Source organism: Entelurus aequoreus, linkage group LG14 (assembly GCF_033978785.1).
Source record: "Entelurus aequoreus isolate RoL-2023_Sb linkage group LG14, RoL_Eaeq_v1.1, whole genome shotgun sequence".
NCBI classification, from domain to species: Eukaryota; Metazoa; Chordata; class Actinopteri; order Syngnathiformes; family Syngnathidae; genus Entelurus; species Entelurus aequoreus.
In genome coordinates this window covers 25,622,805-25,645,839 of record NC_084744.1, presented here as the reverse complement: position 1 = coordinate 25,645,839, position 23,035 = coordinate 25,622,805, and the positions used below count along the sequence as shown (strand labels likewise).

Here is a 23,035-nt window from a genome sequence, read left to right as displayed (position 1 = left end):
ACCGGAAGTAGCGTGACGTAGTCAATTGAACATATACGCAAAGTTCCCTATTGTTTACAATGATGGCCGCATGAAGTGAGAGAGATTCGGACCGAGAAAGCGACAATTTCCCCATTAATTTGAGCGAGGGTGAAAGATTTGTGGATGAGTAAAGTGCAAGTGAAGGACTAGTGGGGAGTTGAAGCTATTCAGATAGGGAAGATGCTGTGAGAGCCGGGAGTGACCTGATATTCAGCTGCGAATGACTACAACAGTAAATAAACACAAGACATATACAGTGGGGCAAAAAAGTATTTAGTCAGCCACCCATTGATTGTCAATGGGTGGCTGACTAAATACTTTTTTGCCCCACTGTATATACTCTATTAGCCACAACACAACCAGGCTTATATTTAATATGCCACAAATTAATCCTGCATAAAAACACCTCAGTGTTTGTTATGCTAGCTCCTAGCTCCATATAAGCCGCCAATCCAATTCAAACACCTGCACAACACACACAATCACTCAGTCCAAAAGACCGTTCACCTAACCCAAGGTTCATAAAGCTTATATATTTAAACAAAGTAACGTACGTAATGCGCATGTACTGGCAAGCGATCAAATGTTTGGAAGCGCAGCTGCTACTCACGGTACCTGGTATCCAGCTGGGAATGACTAAAACAGTAAATAAACACAAGACATATACAGTATATACTCTATTAGCCACAACACAACCAGGCTTATATTTAATATGCCACAAATTAATCCTGCATAAAAACACCTACGTGTTTGTTATGCTAGCTCCTCTGCTAGCTCCTAGCTCCATAGAACACGCCAATACAATTCAAACACCTGATCAACACACACAATCACTCAGCCCAAAAGACCGTTCACCTAACCCAAGGTTCATAAAGCTTATATATTTAAACAAAGTTACGTACGTGACGCGCACGTACGGTCAAGCGATCAAATGTTTGGAAGCCAAAGCTGCATACTCACGGTAGCACGTCTGCGTCTTTGTCATCCAAATCAAAGTAATCCTGGTAAGAGTCTGTGTTGTCCCAGTTCTCTACAGGCGTCTGTATCGAAGTCAAAAGTCCTCCTGGTTAGAGTCTCTGTTATCCGAGTTCTTCCATCTTGACTGCATCTTTCGGGAATGTAAACAATAAAACACCGCCTGTGTTGTGTTGCTGCTGACTTCCCTCGCAAAATACGTCCGCTTTGCACCGAGAACTTTCTTCTTTGCTTGCTCAGCTTCTTTCTCCATAATGCAATGAACATAATTGCAACAGATTCACCAACAGAATACACCCAGAATGAGATGAAAACAGCTATTTCGTATTGGCTTCAATGTGGAAGCCATACCCGTGTTCCCGGGCTACGTCACGCGCATACGTCATCCTCAGAGGCGTTTCGAACCGGAAGTTTAGCGGCAAATTAAAAATTGCACTTTATAAGTTAACCCGGCCGTATTGGCATGTGTTGCAATGTTAAGATTTCATCATTGATATAAAAACTATCAGACTGCGTGGTCGGTAGTAGTGGGTTTCAGTAGGCCTTTAAAAATGGGTGCATCTTTTCGGGACATATGTTTTCCAGTCCCCAAGAAGATGTAAACCTGTATCAACAACATGTGTACACAAAACTCACACAGTCACTAAATACATTTTACACTGTAATCAAATCTAATTAAAGTTATAATTTCACTTCCTGATTCTGACCTACATGCAACAATAAGTAAAAGTAAACATTTATTTTCAAAAACCAAAGTAGTCAACACTTGGTTTATTAAAAGAACATAAAGGCGACTGACTTTCCTTCAGCGCGTCGTAGATGGTCTCCAATTCCTAAAGAGGAATTGTTGATGGAGATACTCCATAAAACACCACTTAGTAAAACATGTTTTGGTAAAAGTTCCTTTTGTCCCAGCCAACAAAATGACCACAAAAAAAGTATTTTGCATGATGACAATAACATACTATTTAAGTGATTTTGGAATTACATTTTTTATTTCCATGATGTGGAAGTTATGGTAATGACTTAGTCATTACAAGATTGTGGTTGAATTTAGAGATAAAGTTTAGGTGTCATAGACCGTATACAGAATAAAACATTTACACACTTTACATCAGTGATGTTCAAAATGCCTCAATCAATGCTGCCTCGTACTTATAAAAAACTTTTCAAATTGCCCCCAATCCAATTTCCAAGTCTGTTTCTGTACTCATTGTGCCACTTTTGATTTGATTTTTGGAAACAAGGAGGTATTTCCTGTGTTTTTATTAACACACGAAGGAACACAAATAATGTCATTGTGTTAACAGTGTCAGTCCAAAACTATTTCTATTCTCTCTTTATCTTATTTACTTATTTACCCAACAGACGTCCAGCAGCCCCCCCACATTAAAGAGGAAGAAGAGTATCCACAGCACCCCCACATTAAAGAGGAAGAAGAGGATCCACAGCTCTCTCACATTAAAGAGGAAGAGGAGGGTACACATCCCCCTCACATTAAAGATGACGGGGAGGAAGTGTTGATCACTCAGGAGGGAGAGTGTCTTCTAGGGCAGGAGGAGGATGATCTCACCAAGTTTCCACTGACTGTTGTCTCTGTGAAGACTGAAGAGCATGAAGACAAACCACCTGAGTCCTCACAGCTTCATCACAGACCAAGTAAGCACAACATCCACATATAATTTTATTCTCAGGGCATTCAATCCATCACAACTGGACTGTTCACTTTGTCTTAGAAGACGTTTGTCCTCTCATCCAAGTAGGCTTCATCAGTTCATGCTCATAGACTTAAAGTCTTAACTCTAATCATTTGAATTTAGAGGGGAACTGCACTTTTTTGGTGAATGTTTTCTATCGTTCACAGTCATTATAAAAGACATGACGATGGATATATATATTTTTTAAAATCACATTCTCACTCATAAATGTAAATAAAAGTCCACTTGCAAAGGAGCCAATGGGAGGTCCTCAAAAACCATCCAAAAAGTGCCAACAATACTCCATTTGCATTTTGTGGCTTGAATACTAACCAAGTATTAGTGATATTGTTATTTTAAGTTCTAACGCAGACAAACTATTTATAGCTTGTGTGTCTATGTTGACATCACCGGCTGTTGAGCTCCTTCCTCGTCTCGGTGCTGGTGAAAGATTATTCCAGATCATGAATCGTGCCTCTCACCTGGATAGTAGAAGGATGAGGACATACTCTGACTAGTTGGTACTGTTTGACAGCCATTTTAGACCCGGCAATGGCGAACGACACAAAAAGACGCTAGGCTTCACCACCTTTTCCGTGCGACAATTATGAGTCATTCTTCATCTAAACGAGAATATAACAACATTCTATCAGTCTGGGTCATAGTGACAGCAGACCTTGTACAGTAAGTGATATTTTATTATGTTTGTTGGCTCATGAAGTCTGCAGTGTGTAATATTCAGTGATGTTAAAAAAAAAAGCAAGCATTGTGATGCGTTTTTAAAATGAATGTGCTAATGAGCAAATATATGTAAATATTACGTCTTTTTAAAAATGTACCTGTTACTAAATGACATATGTGTACCTACTGCATGTACATAAAACCTTAATGGAGGTGTTTGGATGTGTTTTAAGTTATTTGTAGGCAGAATAGTGCGACTCTAATAGCCTTTATTGTAAGCAGACTTTTGAGCGTATTTATTTACTATTTAAAATGCATAACAAAGAAAAAACGTGTGTTCTTGATAGGCAAAATAAATTTAAAAAGTGTAAATCTCTTTTAAGTGAAGTGAAGTAAATGAGACAATTGATGTTCCTCTCAGATTGTAACAATGTGTGATTGATTGATTGAAGGAGTTATGAGAAGTTTGCATAGGAAAGGGTACAGTTTCATCACGGTACACATTCACTGCTACAAGAAAGCCTGTGATGGTTTCAGTTGAAATATTTTTTTTAAACTCACACAGAACACAGTATTATGTAGAAAATAGACAAAAATACTGCAACAAAGTCAATGAAAATAAAATAAAAGTAAAAGGCTTTGTATATTCCCAGTTATGAGTAGCCGCAACCTGTAATGTATTTTCAAAGCGACTTGGAAGGAAGGGAGTTCCACAATTTGGTGGTATAGCAGGCAAACAAATTGGAACCTTTTTTGGAGTGAGATTCACTCAGCAACAAAAGGTTGGAGTTGGGGGTTAAATCACCAAAATAATTCCCGGGCGCGGCGCCGCTGCTGCCCACTGCTCCCCAAGGGGATGGGACAAATGCAGAGGACAAATTTCACCACATCTAGTGTGTGTGTGATCTGGGTTGAATGTGATTTGTACAACTGCCTTTGGTGTTATACTGGTGAATATATTTTGAAGTATCTAGACAGGTACATTGGTATTTTAGTGGTGTGGTGTATCTTGTACACCAGACCAACTGCAAGAAGATGTACTCTGTCGGCTACCAAGAGCCTCCCCACGTTAAGGAAAGGTGAGATGGACGGTTGAGTAGAAGCCCAATCATTTTGTTTTGGGCTGTCTGGAGTTTGTTTTTCAGGGCTTTTAAGGTGTCACGGTACCAAACATGAACTCTGTACTCAAAGTGGGGTTAAATGAGCGCTTGTGTTGGAGTCTTATGTGCGATACTACCCATAAGAGTAGTTCTACTATGTACGAACAGAATTCGTCAGTTGATTCTTTGACTGCCTTAGTAGTCATTTTTTTCACTAGAGAGATTAGTCTCAACGATGCAGCCAAAATTAGTAATTTCATTTTTGTTTGTTATAATATTGTCACCCACTTTGACTGTGAAGTGATCTACTTTTCTGAGGTTAGGAATTGACCCAAAAACCTGTGTACTTGCAAGTACCGGGGCGAGTGTTAGTTTGCCAGTTTGTCATTGAAAGCCTTGCTCGTCTTGGTCTTGAGGATTCTAGCTTCGCTTGTTTTGTGGCCGTCAGCCTCGATTCTATGTTCTTTATAGGTACAGAAAATCTTGGAATGATCACTTAAGCCGCATGCAGTAGTTCCGCTTGTGGTGATCTTAGACTGGTCAGAAGTAACGAGGTCTATGAAGGTTTAAAAGGACTCACTCACCCTGGTAGTTTGCTTAATGAGCTAAGTGAGACAATGTTGGTGGCACAGCTTAGTGACGGTTTTAAAAATGGGTGCATCCTTTCGGGACATATCTGTGTTCCAGTCCCCAAGAAGATGTAAACCTGTATCAACATGTTTACACAAAACTCACACAGTCACCAAAAACATTTCATAATGTAATCACATCTAATTAGTTATCATTTCACTTCCTGATTGTGACTTACATGCATCAATAAGTGAATGTAAACATTTATTTTCAATAACCAAATTAGTCAACACTTGATTTATTAAAAGAACATAAAGGTGACTGACTTTCCTTCAGCGTGTCGTAGATGGTCTCCAATTCCTAAAGAGGAATTGTTGATGGAGATACTCCATAAAACACCCTATATTAAAACATGTTTTTGGTAAAAGTTCCTTTTGGCCTAGCCAACAAAATGACCACAAAAAAGTATTTTACATGATGACAAAAACATACCATGAATGTCTTTTTTAAGTGATTTTGGAATTTGATTTTTTTAATTTCCATGATATTGAAGTTATGGTAATGACTTTGTCATTAAAAGATTATGGTTAAGTTTAGAGATAAAGAGCAGGGGTAATGGACCGTATACAGAATAAAATATTTACACACTTTACATCAGTGATGTTCAATATGCCTCAATCAATGCTGCCTCGTACTTATAAAAAACTTTTCAAATTGCCCCCAATCCAATTTCCAAGTCTGTTTCTGTACTCATTGTGCCACTTTTGATTTGATTTTTGGAAACAAGGATGTATTTCCCGTGTTTTTATTAACACACGAAGGAACACAAATAATGTCATTGTGTTAACAGTGTCAGTCCAAAACTATTTCTATTCTCTCTTTATCTTATTTACTTATTTACCCAACAGACGTCCAGCAGCCCCCCCACATTAAAGAGGAAGAAGAGTATCCACAGCCCCCCCACATTAAAGAGGAAGAAGAGGATCCACAGCTCTCCCACATTAAAGAGGAAGAGGAGGGTACACATCCCCCTCACAATAAAGATGACGAGGAGGAAGTGTGGATCACTCAGGAGGGAGAGTGTCTTCTAGGGCAGGAGGAGGATGATCTCACCAAGTTTCCACTGACTGTTGTCTCTGTGAAGACTGAAGAGCATGAAGACAAACCACCTGAGTCCTCACAGCTTCATCACAGTCCAAGTAAGCACAACATCCACATATCATTTTATTCTCAGGGCATTCAATCCATCACAACTGGACTGTTCACTTTGTCTTAGAAGACGTTTGTCCTCTCATCCAAGTAGGCTTCATCAGTTCATGCTCATAGACTTAAAGTCTTAAATCTAATCACTGGAATTTAGAGGGGAACTGCTCTTTTTTGGGGAATGTTTTCTATCGTTCACAATCATTATAAAAGACATGACGATGGATATATATATATTTTTAAATCACATTCTAACTCATAAATGTAAATAAAAGTACACTTGCAATGGAGCCAATGGGAGGTCCTCTATAACCATCCAAAAAGTGCCAACAATACTCCATTTGCATTTTGTGGCTTGAATAGCAACCAAGTATTAGTGATATTGTTATTATAAGTGCTAACGCAGACAAACTATTTATAGCTTGTGTGCCTATGATGACATCACCGCCTGGTGAGCTCCTTCCTCGCCTCGGTGCTGGTGAAAGATTATTCCAGATCATGAATCGTGCTTCTCACCTGGATAGTAGAAAGATGAGGACATACTCTGACAAGTTGGTACTGTTTGACAGCCAATTTAGACCCGGCAATGGCGAACGACACAAAAAGACGCTAGGCTTCACCACCTTTTCCGTGCAACAATTATGAGTCATTCTTCATCTAAACGAGAATATAACACGATTCTATCAGTCTGCGTCATAGTGACAGCAGACCTTGTACAGTAAGTGATATTTTATTATGCTTGTTGGCTCTCATGAAGTCTGCAGTGTATAATATTCAGTGATGTTAAAAAAAAGCAAGCATTGTGATGCGTTTTTAAAATGAATGTGCTAATGAGCAAAAATATGTAAATATTACATCTTTTTAAAAATGTACCTGTTACTAAATGACATGTATACCTACTGCATGTACATAAAACCTTAATGGGGGTGTCTGGATGTGTTTTAAGTTATTTGTAGGCAGAATAGTGCGACTCTAATAGCCTTTATTGTAAGCAGACTTTTGATCGTATTTATTTACTATTTAGAATGCATAACAAAGAAAAAACGTGTGTTCTTGATAGGCAAAATGCATTTCAAAAGTGTAAATCCCTTTTTAAGTGAAGTGAAGTAAACGAGACAGTTGATGTTCTTCTCAGTTTGTAACAATGTGTGATTGATTGATTGAAAGAGTTATGAGAAGTTTGAGTTTGAGTTTATTTCGAACATGCAAGCATACAACATGATACATCACAATTTCCAGTTTCTTTTCAACATGTTCGAAAAGGAGTAGGAAGAAGCAGAGCTTATTTAATCCTACCCCTTTTCTTTACATAACAGTTGCAAAACTTTTTGTTCACTTCCTGTTCACAATTTTTTCACAATAAACTCTATAAGTAATCACAATAAAAATAAATAAATAATAGTAAGAATTTAATAATAATAATTGGTGAAGTAAGTCATATTTCATATGATGAGATAAATAAGATTACTTTAAGAATGAATGAATGGATGGATGAAATAAATTGAGAATGTTTGTCATGGTTCTTCTTCTTTGTACTTTGTAAACACTTTAAGTTTAAAGAGTTTCTTGAAGTGTATCATATTAGTACATTGTTTGATTGCTTTGCTTAATCCATTCCATAATTTAATTCCACATACTGATATACTGAAGTTCTTAAGTGTTGTACGTGCAAACAAATGTTTTAAATTACGTTTTTCTCTAAGATTATATTTCTCCTCTTTTTTTTGAGAAGAATTGTTGTATATTCTTGGGTAGCAGGTTATAGTTTGCTTTTTGCATAATTTTAGCTGTTTGCAAATTCACTGTCGTGGAATTTCAGTATTTTTGATTCAATAAATAAAGGCTTTTTATGTTCTCTATATCCAACATTATGTATTATTCTAACTGATCTTTTTTGTAACACCGTTAATGAATGAAGTGTACTTTTGTAATTATTTCCCCATATTTCTACACAGTAGCTCAGATATGGTAACACTAGTGAGCAGTAGAGAATATGAAGGGATTTTTGGTCTAGAACATGTTTTGCTTTATTCATTATTGACGTGTTTCTTGCAACTTTATGTTGTATATTTTTTACGTGAGATTTCCAGTTCAATTTATCATCAATCATTATACCTAGAAATTTGGTTTCGTTTACTCTTTCAATTTCTATTCCGTCTATTTGTATTTGTGTTTGACTTTCTCTTCTACTGTTACCAAATAGCATTATTTTAGTTTTACTAAGATTCAACGATAGTCTGTTTTTGTCAAACCATCTTTTTAATTTGTTAATTTCTTCTGTTATAATTTGTATGATCTCCTGTGTGTTCTCTCCTGAACAAAACGCTGTTGTATCATCCGCAAATAATACTAACTTTAGATCTTTTGTAACTTTACAAATGTCATTTATATAGAGATTGAATAATTTACGTCCTAGTATTGATCCCTGAGGTACACCACAGGATATATTTAGCGTTGTAGACGTGTGTTCGCCTAGCTTCACGTATTGTTTCCTGTTCGTTAGATAACTTCTTATCCAGTTTAAGACTAACCCTCTGATGCCATATCGTTCTAGTTTTTTGATTAAAATATTGTGATTAATTGTGTCAAATGCTTTAGTTAGATCCATAAAAACCGCTGCCGCACATTTTTTACTATCTATTGAATTGGTAATTTCTTCTGTAATTTCAATTAAAGCCATTGAAGTTGAAACATTAGCTCTATATCCATATTGGTTCTCTTCGAGTATTCTATTTTTATTTATGAAACTTTCTCATCTGTTATTGAACAGTTTTTCAATGATTTTAGAAAATTGTGGAAGTAGAGAAACAGGTCTATAATTTGTAAATTGATGTTTGTCTCCAGTCTTATAAATTGGTGCAACTTTAGCTATTTTCATTTTGTTTGGAAATGTACCTGTTTGAAATGATAGGTTACCAATATACATTAATGGTCCTGAGATCTCTTCAATAACCTTTTTTATCGTTTCCATATCAATTCCGTTACAATCAGTTGAAGTCTTAGATTTAAATTTTTTCACGATTGTAACTATTTCCTCCTGTGTCACATTACTGAGGAACATGGAGTTGGGATTTCGCTCTATGGTATCATTATAGTCCTCAATTGGAACTGGGTCTGGAATCCTTTCTTCCAATTTTGGTCCAATATTTACAAAATAATTATTGAAGCTTTCAACTACTTCCTTTATGTTGTCATTTTTTTAAATTTTCATCTAAGAAGTATCGAGGGTAGTCCCTCTTAGTTCCATTTTTAATAATGCTATTGAGGATGCCCCATGTTGCTCTCATATTATTTTTGTTCCTGTCCAATAATTCACTGTAATATTCTTTTCTACATGATCGTAGTATGTCTGTTAACTTGTTTTTATACTTTTTGTACTTAATTTCTGCCTCTATAATTCTTTGTGCTATAAATGTTCTATATAGTGTATTCTTCTTCTTACAAGCATTTTTTAATCCTTTTGTCATCCATGGTTGATTATTCTTTCTCTGCTTGTTACTGAGTTGTATCCATGGACAATGTTTGTCATAAAGTATTATGAACTTGTTTAAGAAATGTTCATATGCTTCATCAACCTCTTTTTCATTATACACATTGTCCCAATCTTGCTTTTGTAGTTCAATTTTGAAGGCAGTCATCCTCTTCTCTGTGCATAGTCTTCGAAATGTCCTTTTGTCTTCCATGTTCTTCTTGTAGTTTCCATCATATATTGTAAAAACTGGCAGATGATCACTAACGTCGCTAATAAGTAGACCACTTGTAGTGTTATCAAAATCATTGGTAAAAATATTATCAATAAGCGTGGCACATTGTCCTGTGATTCTGCTTGGCTTTGTGATTTTAGGATATAGACTGATGCTGTACATTGTATCAATGAAGTCATCAATAGACTTTTGCTTGTTGGGGTTCAATAAGTCAATATTAAAGTCACCACATAAGAACATTATTCTTTGACCATTGTCCATGTAAGTTGCCTTGATCCATTCTTCAAATGTTTCTATACTTGACTTAGGTGATCTATATATACAACTGATGAATATGTTTTTGCTTTTTTCCTGACATATTTCAATGGTTATACATTCTAAGATATTATCTATGGCAAATGACATGTTTTTTACCACTTTGTAGTTCAGGTTCTTCATCACGTACACAGCTACTCCTCCTCCATTTTTGTTGGTTCTGTTGATGTACCGTATTTTCCGCACCATAAGCCGCACCTAAAAACCACAATTTTTCTCAAAAGCTGACAGTGCGGCTAATAACCCGGTGCGGCTTTTGTACGGATTAATATTAATATTCGTTTTCATAAAGTTTAGGTCTCGCAACTACGGTAAACAGCCGCCATCTTTTTCCCCGTAGAAGAGGAAGCGCTTCTTCTTCTACGATAAGCAACCGCCCCCATAGAGGCGGAAGCGCTTCTTCTTCTACTGTAAGCCACCTCCAAGGTGAGCATCCGCCCCCGTAGAAAAGGAAGCGCGCGAAAAATACGATTCATTTCTTTTGTGTGTTACTGTAAAGACGACCACAAAATGGCTCCTACAAAGAGACACGCGTACAACGCAGAGTTTAAACTCAAGGCGATCAGTCACGCAGAAGAACACAGAAATAGAGCAGCAGCAAGAGAACTGAACATAAATGAATCAATGGTGCGTAGGTGGAGGAAGCAACAAGATGACCTGCGCCAAGTACAGAAGACAAAACTGAGTTTCCGAGGGAACAAAGCAAGATGGCTACAGTTGGAGGACAGACTCGAACAGTGGGTTGTTGAGCAGAGAGCAGCAAGCAGAAGTGTTAGTACCATCACTATTCGAATGAAGGCAACAGCGCTAGCAAGCGAACTTCACTTGGATGATTTTAAAGGTGGTGCTTCTTGGTGTTTTCGGTTCATGAAAAGACGCAATCTCTCCATCCGCACACGGACTACTATTTCACAGCAACTACCAAAAGACTTTCAAGAAAAGCTGGCTACTTTTCGCACGTATTGTAAAAACAAGATAGCTGAAAAAAAGATCCGGCCAGAGCACATCATCAACATGGACGAGGTTCCCCTCACTTTTGATATTCCTGTGAACCGCACCGTGGATAAAACAGGAGCACGTACGGTAAATATTCGCACCACAGGGCATGAGAAGTCGTCTTTCACAGTGGCCCTAGCTTGTCATGCTAATGGACAGAAACTTCCACCCATGGTCATTTTCAAAAGGAAGACATTGCCAAAAGAGAACTTTCCAGCCGGCATTATCATAAAGGCTAACTCGAAGGGATGGATGGATGAGGAAAAGATGAGCGAGTGGTTGAAAGAAGTGTATGTGAAGAGACCGGGTGGCTTTTTTCACACAGCTCCATCCTTGTTGATTTACGACTCCATGCGTGCCCACATAACTGATGGTGTAAAAAACAAGTGAAACACACTAATTCAACACTCGCCGTCATTCCGGGTGGATTAACCAAAGAACTCCAACCACTGGATATTGGTGTAAACAGGGCATTTAAAGCTAGACTGCGAACGGCGTGGGAACGATGGATGACCGAAGGCGAGCACACCTTCACTAAAACAGGGAGACAGCGCCGGACAACATACGCCAACATCTGCCAACATCTGCCAGTGGATTGTAAATGCCTGGGCGGATATATCGGTCTCAACTGTGGTCCGAGCGTTCCGGAAGGCAGGAATCACGGAACTGCTGGACAACAACAGCGACACTGACTCTGATGACTTCGACGAGACGGAGCCAGCCATTTTGGATGCCGTGTTCGCCCAACTTTTTAATTCAGACACCGAAGAAGAAGAATTCGAGGGATTTATGGATGAAGAATAACTTCAGAAAGTGAGCTTGAAATGTTTATTTTGTGTGTTGTGTGACATTATCGTTCGAGCAACGTTGAGTTATTGATGTTGCTATTGCTCTGCACTGTACTATTTTGAGTGTTACTATTTTTGTGATTGCACATTTGCACGTTACTTGATTGCACATTACATTTTGGGAGTGAACAGAGTTGTTAGAACGCTGGTTTTTAATATATTAAAGTTTGACTGACCTCCATCTGACTGTTTTTTTGACATTCCCTTTAGCGCAGCGTAGGTGCGGCTAATAGCCCCGGTGCGGCTAATGGGTAAACAAAGTTTTGAAATATGCCGTTCATTGAAGGTGCGGCTAATAACACGGGGCGCCTTATGGTGCGGAAAATACGGTAGTTTAGTTCATATCCCTCCAGATCAAAATCTATTCCTTTTTTATCATCAATCCATGTTTCTGTGACAGCAATCACTTTGAAGGGTTCGTTGATGTGTTCCAAAAAGTTCTTAATGTTGTTGCATAGGAAAGGGTACAGTTTCATCACGGTACACATTCACTGCTACAAGAAAGCCTGTGATGGTTTCAGTTGAAATATTTTTTTTAAACTCACACTGAACACCGTATTATGTAGAAAGTACACAAAAGTACTGCAAGAAAGTCAATGAAAATAAAATAAAAGTAAAGGCTTTGTATATTCCCAGTTATGAGTAGCCGCAACCTGTAATGTATTTTCAAAGCGACTTGGAAGGAAGGGAGTTCCACAATTTGGTGGTATAGCAGGCAAACAAATTGGAACCTTTTTTGGAGTGAGATCTGGGTTGAATGTGATTTGTACAACTGCCTCTGGTGTTATACTGGTGAATATATTTTGAAGTATCTAGACAGGTACATTGGTATTTTAGTGGTGTGGTGTATCTTGTACACCAGACCAACTGCAAGAAGATGTACTTTGTCGGCTACCAAGAGCCTCCCCACGTTAAGGAAAGGTGAGATGGACGGTTGAGTAGAAGCCCAATCATTTTGTTTTGGGCTGTCTGGAGTTTGTTTTTCAGGGCTTTTAAGGTGTCACGGTACCAAACATGAACTCTGTACTCAAAGTGGGGTTAAATGAGCGCTTGTGTTAGTCTTACGTGCAATACTACCCATAAGAGTAGTTCTACTATGTACGAACAGAATTCGTCAGTTGATTCTTTGACTGCCTTAGTAGTCATTTTTTTCACTAGAGAGATTAGTCCCAACGATGCAGCCAAAATTGGTAATCTCATTTTTGTTTGTTATAATATTGTCACCCACTTTGACTGTGAAGTGATCTACTTTTCTGAGGTTAGGAATTGACCCAAAAACCTGTGTACTTGCAAGTACCGGGGCGAGTGTTAGTTTGCCAGTTTGTCATTGAAAGCCTTGCTAGTCTAGGTCTTGAGGATTGTAGCTTTGCTTGTTTTGTGGCCGTCAGCCTCGGTTCTATGTTCTTTATAGGTACAGAAAATCATTGAATGATCACTTAAGCCGCATGCAGTAGTTCCACTTGTGGTGATCTTAGACTGGTCAGAAGTAACAACGAGGTCTATGAAGGTTTAAAAGGACTCACTCACCCTGGTAGTTTGCTTAATGAGCTAAGTGAGACAATGTTGGTGGCACAGCTTAGTGACGGTTTTAAAAATGAGTTTGAGTTTGAGTTTATTTCGAACATGCAAGCATACAACATGATACATCACAATTTCCAGTTTCTTTTCAACATGTTCGAAAAGGAGTAGGAAGAAGCAGAGCTTATTTAATCCTACCCCTTTTCTTTACATAACAGTTGCAAAACTTTTTGTTCACTTCCTGTTCACAATTTTTTCACAATAAACTCCATAAGTAATTACAATAAAAATAAATAAATAAATAATAGTAAGAATTTAATAATAATAATTGGTGAAGTAAGTCATATTTCATATGATGAGATAAGTAAGATTACTTTAAGAATGAATGAATGGATGGATGAAATAAATTGAGAATGTTTGTCATGGTTCTTCTTCATTGTACTTTGTAAACACTTTAAGTTTGAAGAGTTTCTTGAAGTGTATCATATTAGTACATTGTTTGATTGCTTTGCTTAATCCATTCCATAATTTAATTCCACATATTGATATACTGAAGGTCTTAAGTGTTGTACGTGCAAACAAATGTTTTAAAATACGTTTTTGTCTAAGATTATATTTCTCCTCTTTTTTTGAGAAGAATTGTTGTATATTCTTGGGTAGCAGGTTATAGTTTGCTTTGTGCATAATTTTAGCTGTTTGCAAATTCACTATGTCGTGGAATTTCAGTATTTTTGATTCAATAAATAAAGGCGTTGTATGTTCTCTATATCCAACATTATGTATTATTCTAACTGATCTTTTTTGTAACACCGTTAATGAATGAAGTGTACTTTTGTAATTATTTCCCCATATTTCTACACAGTAGCTCAGATATGGTAACACTAGTGAGCAGTAGAGAATATGAAGGGATTTTTGGTCTAGAACATGTTTTGCTTTATTCATTATTGACGTGTTTCTTGCAACTTTATGTTGTATATTTTTTACGTGAGATTTCCAGTTCAATTTATCATCAATCATTATACCTAGAAATTTGGTTTCGTTTACTCTTTCAATTTCTATTCCGTCTATTTGTATTTGTGTTTGACTTTCTCTTCTACTGTTACCAAATAGCATTATTTTAGTTTTACTAAGATTCAACGATAGTCTGTTTTTGTCAAACCATCTTTTTAATTTGTTAATTTCTTCTGTTATTATTTGTATTATCTCCTGTGTGTTCTCTCCTGAACAAAACGCTGTTGTATCATCCGCAAATAATACTAACTTTAAATCTTTTGTAACTTTACAAATGTCATTTATATAGAGATTGAATAATTTAGGTCCTAGTATTGATCCCTGAGGTACACCACAGGATATATTTAGCGTTGTAGACGTGTGTTCGCCTAGCTTCACGTATTGTTTCCTGTTCGTTAGATGACTTCTTATCCAGTTTAAGACTAACCCTCTGATGTTCTAGTTTTTTGATTAAAATATTGTGATTAATTGTGTCAAATGCTTTAGTTAGATCCATAAAAACCGCTGCTGCACATTTTTTTACTATCTATTGCATTGGTAATTTCTTCTGTAATTTCAATTAAAGCCATTGAAGTTGAAACATTAGCTCTGTATCCATATTGGTTCTCTTCGAGTATTCTATTTTTATTTATGAAACTTTCTAATCTGTTATTGAACAGTTTTTCAATGATTTTAGAAAATTGTGGAAGTAGAGAAACAGGTCTATAATTTGTAAATTGATGTTTATCTCCAGTCTTATAAATTGGTGCAACTTTAGTTATTTTCATTTTGTTTGGAAATGTACCTGTTTGAAATGATAGGTTACTAATATACATTAATGGTCCTGAGATCTCTTCAATAACCTTTTTTATCGTTTCCATATCAATTCCGTTACAATCAGTTGAAGTCTTAGATTTACATTTTTTCACGATTGTAACTATTTCCTCCTGTGTCACATTACTGAGGAACATGGAGTAGGGATTTCGCTCTATGGTATCATTATAGTCCTCAATTGGAACTGGGTCTGGAATCCTTTCTTCCAATTTTGGTCCAATATTCACAAAATAATTATTGAAGCTTTCAACTACTTTATGTTGTCATTTTTTTTATTTTCATCTAAGAAGTATTGAGGGTAGTCCCTCTTAGTTCCATTTTTAATAATGCTATTGAGGATGCCCCATGTTGCTCTCATATTATTTTTGTTCCTGTCCAATAATTCACTGTAATATTCTTTTCTACATGATCGTAGTATGTCTGTTAACTTGTTTTTATACTTTTTGTACTTAATTTCTGCCTCTATAATTCTTTGTGCTATAAATGTTCTATATAGTGTATTCTTCTTCTTACAAGCATTTTTTAATCCTTTTGTCATCCATGGTTGATTATTCTTTCTCTGCTTGTTACTGAGTTGTATCCATGGACAATGTTTGTCATAAAGTATTATGAATTTGTTTAAGAAATGTTCATATGCTTCATCAACCTCTTTTTCATTATACACATTGTCCCAATCTTGCTGTTGTAGCTCAATTTTGAAGGCAGTCATCCTCTTCTCTGTGCATAGTCTTCGAAATGTCCTTTTGTCTTCCATGTTCTTCTTGTAGTTTCCATTATATATTGTAAAAACTGGCAGATGATCACTTGTGTTAGTTTGCCAGTTTGTCATTGAAAGCCTTGCTAGTCTAGGTCTTGAGGATTGTAGCTTTGCTTGTTTTGTGGCCGTCAGCCTCGGTTCTATGTTCTTTATAGGTACAGAAAATCATGGAATGATCACTTAAGCCGCATGCAGTAGTTCCACTTGTGGTGATCTTAGACTGGTCAGAAGTAACAACGAGGTCTATGAAGGTTTAAAAGGACTCACTCACCCTGCTAGTTTGCTTAATGAGCTAAGTGAGACAATGTTGGTGGCAAAGCTTAGTGACGGTTTTAAAAATGGGTGCATCCTTTCGGGACATATCTGTGTTCCTGTCCCCAAGAAGATGTAAACCTGTATCAACATGTTCACACAAAACTCACACAGTCGCCAAAAACATTTCATAATGTAATCACATCTAATTAGTTATCATTTCACTTCCTGATTGTGACCTACATGCATCAATAAGTGAATGTAAACATTTATTTTCAATAACCAAATTAGTCAACACTTGATTTATTAAAAGAACATAAAGGTGACTGACTTTCCTTCAGCGTGCCGTAGATGGTCTCCAATTCCTAAAGAGGAATTGTTGATGGAGATACTCCATAAAACACCCTATATTAAAACATGTTTTTGGTAAAAGTTCCTTTTGGCCCAGCCAACAAAATGACCACAAAAAAGTATTTTGCATGATGACAAAAACATCAATCAATCAATCAATCAATGTTTATTTATATAGCCCTAAATCACAAGTGTCTCAAAGGGCTGTACAAGCCACAACGACATCCTCGGTACAGAGCCCACATACGGGCAAGGAAAAACTCACCCCAGTGGGACGTCGGTGAATGACTATGAGAAACCTTGGAGAGGACCGCATATGTGGGTAACCCCCCCCCCCCCCCCTCTAGGGGAGACCGAAAGCAACGGATGTCGAGTGGGTCTGACATAACATTGTGAAAGTCCAGTCCACAGTGGATCCAACACATCAGCGGGAGTCCAGTCCACAGCGGGGCCAACAGGAAACCATCCAGGAAAACATACCATGAATGTGTTTTTTAAGTGATTTTGGAATTTGATTTTTTTTATTTCCATGATAATGAAGTTATGATAATGACTTTGTCATTAAAAGATTATGGTTAAGTTTAGAGATAAAGAGCAGGTGTAATGGACCGTGTACAGAATAAAACATTTACACACTTTACATCAGTGATGTTCAAAATGCCTCAATCAATGCTGCCTCGTACTTATAAAAAACTTTTCAAATTGCCCCCAATCCAATTTCCAAGTCTGTTTCTGTACTCATTGTGCCACTTTTGAATTGATTTTTGGAAACAAGGAGGTATTTCCCGTGTTTTTATTACCACACGAAGGAACACAAATAATGTCATTGTGTTAACAGTGTCAGTCCAAAACTATTTCTGATCCCTCTTTATCTTATTTATTTACCCAACAGACGTCGAGCAGCCCCCCCACATTAAAGAGGAAGAAGAGTATCCACAGCACCCACACCTTGAAGAGGAGGGTACACATCCCCCTCACATTAAAGATGACGAGGAGGAAGTGTGGATCACTCAGGAGGGAGAGTGTCTTCTAGGGCAGGAGGAGGATGATCTCACCAAGTTTCCACTGACTGTTGTCTCTGTGAAGACTGAAGAGCATGAAGACAAATCACCTGAGTCCTCACAGCTTCATCACAGTCCAAGTAAGCACAACATCCACATATCATTTTATTTTCAGGGCATTCAATCCATCACAACTGGACTGTTCACTTTGTCTTAGAAGACGTTTGTCCTCTCATCCAAGTAGGCTTCATCAGTTCATGCTCATAGACTTAAAGTCTTAAATCTAATCACTGGAATTTAGAGGGGAACTGCACTTTTTTGGGGAATGTTTTCTGTCGTTCACAATCATTATAAAAGAGATGACGATAGATATATATATATATTTTTAATTCACATTCTAACTCATAAATATAAAATAAAAGTGCACTTGCAATGGAGCCAATGGGAGGTCCTCTATAACCATCCAAAAAGTGCCAACAATACTCCATTTGCATTTCGTGGCTTAAATACCAACCAAGTATTAGTGATATTGTTATTATAAGTGCTAACGCAGACAAACTATTTATAGCTTGTGTGCCTATGATGACATCACCGGCTGGTAAGCTCTTTCCTCGCCTCGGTGCTGGTGAACGATTATTCCAGATATTGAATCGTGCCTCTCACCTGGATAGTAGAAGGATGAGGACATACTCTGACAAGTTGGTACTGTTTGACAGCCAATTTAGACCCGGCAATGGCGAACGACACAAAAAGACGCTTGGCTTCACCACCTTTTCCGTGCGACAATTATGAGTAATTCTTCATCTAAACTGGAATGTAACAAGATTCTATCAGTCTGCGTCATAGTGACAGCCGACCTTGTACAGTAAATTATGTTGTATTATGTTTGTTGGCTCTCAGGAAGTCTGCAGTGTTAAAAAAAAAAGCGAACGTCGTGATGTGTTTTTGAAATTGCTGCGCTTAGGAGCAAAAATATGTAAATATTACATGTTTTAAAAAATTGACCTGTTACTAAATGACATATATACCTACTGCATGTACATAAAACCTTAAAGGCCTACTGAAACCCACTACTACCGACCACGCAGTCTGATAGTTTTTATATCAATGATGAAATCTTAACATTGCAACACATGCCATTTTAACACATGCAATTTTAAATTTCCCGGGAAACTTCCGCTTGAAAACGTCTATGTATGATGACGTATGCGCGTGACGTCACGACAGCAACGGAAGTATTCGGACCCATATAAACTGCTCTGTTTTCATCGAAAAATTCCACAGTATTCTGGACATCTGTGTTGGTGAATCTTTTGCAATTTGTTTAATGAACAATGGAGACTGCAAAAAAGAAAGTTGTAGGTGGGATCGGTGTATTAGCTGCGGACTACAGCAACACAACCAGGAAGACAGAGATGGATAGCAGACGCGTTAGCCGCCGAACTCACCTTAACTTCCTCCGTCTCGCCGACCACATCTGTGATCGGGTGAAGTCCTTCGTCGCACCGTCGATCGCTGGAACGCAGGTGAGCACGGGTGTTGATGAGCAGATGAGGGCTGGCTGGCGTAGGTGGATAGCTAATGTTTTTAGCATAGCTCTGTGAGGTCCGGTTGATAAGTTAGCTTCAATGGCGTCGTTAGCAACACAGCATTGTTAAGCTTTGCCAAGCTGGAAATTATTAACCGTGTAGTTACATGTCCATGGTTTAATAGTATTGTTGATCTTCTGTCTATCGTTCCAGTCAGGGATTTATTTATTTTGTTTCTATCTGCATTGGAGCCAGATGCTATCACGTTAGCTCAGTAGCTAAAGAGCTTCGCTGATGTATTGTCGTGGAGATAAAAGTCACTTTGAATGTCCATTTCGCGTTCTCGACTCTCATTTTCAAGAGGATATAGTATCTGAGGTGGTTTAAAATACAAATCCGTGATCCACAATAGGAAAAGGAGAGTGTGTGGAATCCAATGAGACCTTGTACCTAAGTTACGGTCAGAGCGAAAAAAGATATGTCTTTCACTGCATTCTAGTCCGTCACTCTAACGTTCCTCATCCACGAATCTTTCATCCTCGCTCAAATTAATGGGGTAATCGTCGCTTTCTTGGTCCGAATCTCTCTCTCGCTCCATTGTAAACAACGGGGAATTGTGAGGAATCCTACCTCCTGTGACGTCACGCTACTTCCGGTAGGGGCAAGGCTTTTTTTTTTTATCAGCGACCAAAAGTTGCGAACTTTATCGTGGTTGTTGTATACTAAATCCTTTCAGCAAAAATATGGCAATATCGCGAAATGATCAAGTATGACACATAGAATGGATCTGCGATCCCCGTTTAAATAAAAAAAATTCATTTCAGTAGGCCTTTAATGGAGGTGTTTGGATGTTTGTAAACAGACTTTTGATCGCATTTATTTACTATTTAGAATGCATAAGGAATAAAAAATCTGTGTTCTTGATAGGCAAAATAAATAAAAGTTTGGTTCCCTTTTAAGTGAAGTGAAGTATATTTATTTAGCGCTTTTTTTCTAGTGATTCAGAGCGCTTTACATATAGGCCGTAAGGTGAACCCGTCTTTCGTTTCATCTCTTTCCCATGTCTGGGCACTAAATAATTTTTGGTTCTTAAAAAATATATTTTGCTTTTCAATGGGAAAAAAAAAGTTCTCAACTTGACATCCAGGCAAATTTTTACAATTCGTGTTAAAGTCGGGACTTTTTCTTGCTTGGCGTAACAATATTTTAGTCCCACGAGGTGACGTTTTTGTCACGTGCTTCACATTCGACCAATCAGGTAGCCGCGCAGATCCAAGATGGCGATGTCAACAACGTGTAGCGATGAAGAGGAACATACTCTAAAACAGCTGAAACATCTTAAAAAAGTTCGAAAAAAGAACAACAAAATATGCTACATGCATGTTCCGTCTGTAAGGAATGAAGACGGGAATTATTTCACTATCACAAGGTGGGATACTTACAGGAATTGTTTAAAACGGTGACTTTGCTGTGATGGCGAGTCTCATAAAGTAGCCGAGACATTCAAATCCTGTATCGATGTTGAATTTATAGATATTCCTGATTACGCTGGGCTTCACCCGACCTGTTACCAGCGGTTCATTGATAAGAAGCGTTTGGATTCTGCCGAAAAACTGGCCAAACGGCTGGATGTGGGTCAAGATGAGTCTGTGGCATCGGACAACGCTTCAGGCTCGACAAGTGACATTCCAAAGAAAAGACTAAGATCGGAGACGGGCCTGCCTATCGGTTCTGCTGGCCCGGTGCTCCCTGCCATTTGTATCATTTGCAAGAGAACGGACAAGAGAGTTTTTGTGAGAGGCAAACGGCAGAGGGACCAACTTTCACAGGCAAAAACGTTTTCAGCAGGTAAACACACACACACACACTACACGTAGCACTTACACACTTACAAACCATTTAATCATCTTTTATTTTTAGGCCAGTTGTTGAACGCTGCCAGGATAAAGCAAGACAGTAGCCTTCTCTTGCATATTGAAGACAGAGACTGTGTGGCCATGGAGGTGCGGTACCACAAGTCCTGTTACAGACAGTACACCAGGTTCTTGACAAAGTCTGATGTAACAGTAACTGGAACCGCAGGTGAAAAAGTGTGAGTTATTAAATTGCATTATCAATTATATACACATTATAAATTACAATTCATATTATAGATGCATGACAGATACAGTATCAATAATAATGAAATGAATATAGAATAAGTAAAATGTTCACTTTTTGAAAGGACTTTTCCATGATATTACTTACATTTGTTATAGATGCACTTGTAAAGGCTGTTGTATGTAGCTACAATCTTGACTGCATACCTTTTTGGCACATATTAAATGTGTGGGTGTGTGTGTGTTTGTGTGTTTTTTTTCAGAAGTGAACCAACCTTTGATGCCAGCTACAACATATTCTGCGAGAGGATCATCCGCCAAAGGATCATTGTTAATCAGGAGGTGCTGAGAATGAACGAGCTACGACGAATGTTTTTAAATACGGTGCAAAACCATGAAGATTGTGATGCTTCAAACTACAGGTAACAACAGAAGCTTTTTTTGGCAGCGATGTAAAACCCTTTTATGCTGGAAAATATCAAAGGAATAATGAATAATTAATTTAAAAAAGGGCTTTGATAGTATATTTAAACTACTAATACTTTTCAGTGTGAATATGTCTTTATTTACACCCTTGTGCTCCTCTTGCCCTGTGTTCTTATGTTGCAGGCAGGATCAATTAAAGACAAGGCTAATTCTGGACTTTCCCCAACTGGTGTTTCACTGCTTTGGCAAGGGCAACATCTGCGAACAGGTTTTTGTTGAGACATTGTCTGCAGATAAGCTGATAGACAGGCTACCTCATCCATCAGGTACAGACACAACTGAGTCAACTGAAGTAAGCAAAGGTGAAAGTGACAACAGCTGGGACGCAAACTACTGAGAACACGAGGACACTTTATATTGCAGCTACTATGTGACTCTCCCGGTATGACGTGCCCCCGGCCACCCACATCAGATGATTTTAAATGTGTCCGATGCAAAATCTGTTGTGCCACTTGAACGGTACAATGTTATTGCTTGGATTGTAGGTGCAACAGAGGAACCAACATTCAACATTCAAGATCAACATTAGCCTGTTATGTTGATATTCCACAAGATGTGATCCTAAATGTGATATCTGTTTGTCAAGACATTATGTATCTTGCATCTAGTTAAATACTTTAAAAATAAAATGTGAGGTTACAGTGCACTTGACCTTAAAATTGTTTTAATAATCATAGTTTGAGTTTGTGCCAAATTTGAGGAAAATCTATCAAATAATAATTGAGATATGGCTTTAACAATGTGCAAAGTTAAGACAAAATAATAAAAAATGCTCAAGACCTGCTGTGACATCAACACATTGTTTTTGTTCATGTAAATATTGTTTTATACCATATTGTTTACAGATTCTAAACTGTAATGCAGTGTTTGTTGTATTTCCATTTTTCGGCATTATTCAATATTTTGATTGATGTCAGCCATTTTGGGCCAAAGTGTTCATTTTATTTTATTTTTTACTTCCTCTTATAACACAGTATCTACTGAAATTTTTAATGTGTAAAACATCATTGTTTAGCAAAATGTACAATGTGTTTGTTCAATTGTACAGGTTGCTATTCACTTATTTTGAAGCGTTTTGTTCATTTTTTTTGTATGTTTCATGGTTTAA

General features: G+C 37.6%; 1 protein-coding gene across 5 annotated transcripts in view; it reads left to right on the top strand.

Moving 5' to 3' along the window:
- LOC133664618 (involucrin-like) overlaps positions 1 to 23,035 on the top strand; it is a 32,364-nt gene extending 9,329 nt beyond the window's left edge. Inside the window, exons 2-9 of one of the 5 annotated variants that reach the window (XM_062069399.1) lie at positions 2,365 to 2,475; positions 2,553 to 2,655; positions 5,953 to 6,243; positions 17,705 to 17,953; positions 20,876 to 21,190; positions 21,263 to 21,434; positions 21,705 to 21,863; positions 22,051 to 23,035. In XM_062069399.1, coding sequence (XP_061925383.1) covers positions 2,365 to 2,475; positions 2,553 to 2,655; positions 5,953 to 6,243; positions 17,705 to 17,953; positions 20,876 to 21,190; positions 21,263 to 21,434; positions 21,705 to 21,863; positions 22,051 to 22,264 — 1,614 coding nt within the window. In that variant the 3' untranslated portion in view covers positions 22,265 to 23,035. Of the gene's footprint in view, positions 1 to 2,364; positions 2,656 to 5,952; positions 6,244 to 17,704; positions 17,954 to 20,875; positions 21,191 to 21,262; positions 21,435 to 21,704; positions 21,864 to 22,050 lie in introns of all 5 variants that reach the window. The other 4 variants (XM_062069398.1, XM_062069396.1, XM_062069397.1 and 1 more) reach the window with 4 other exon arrangements.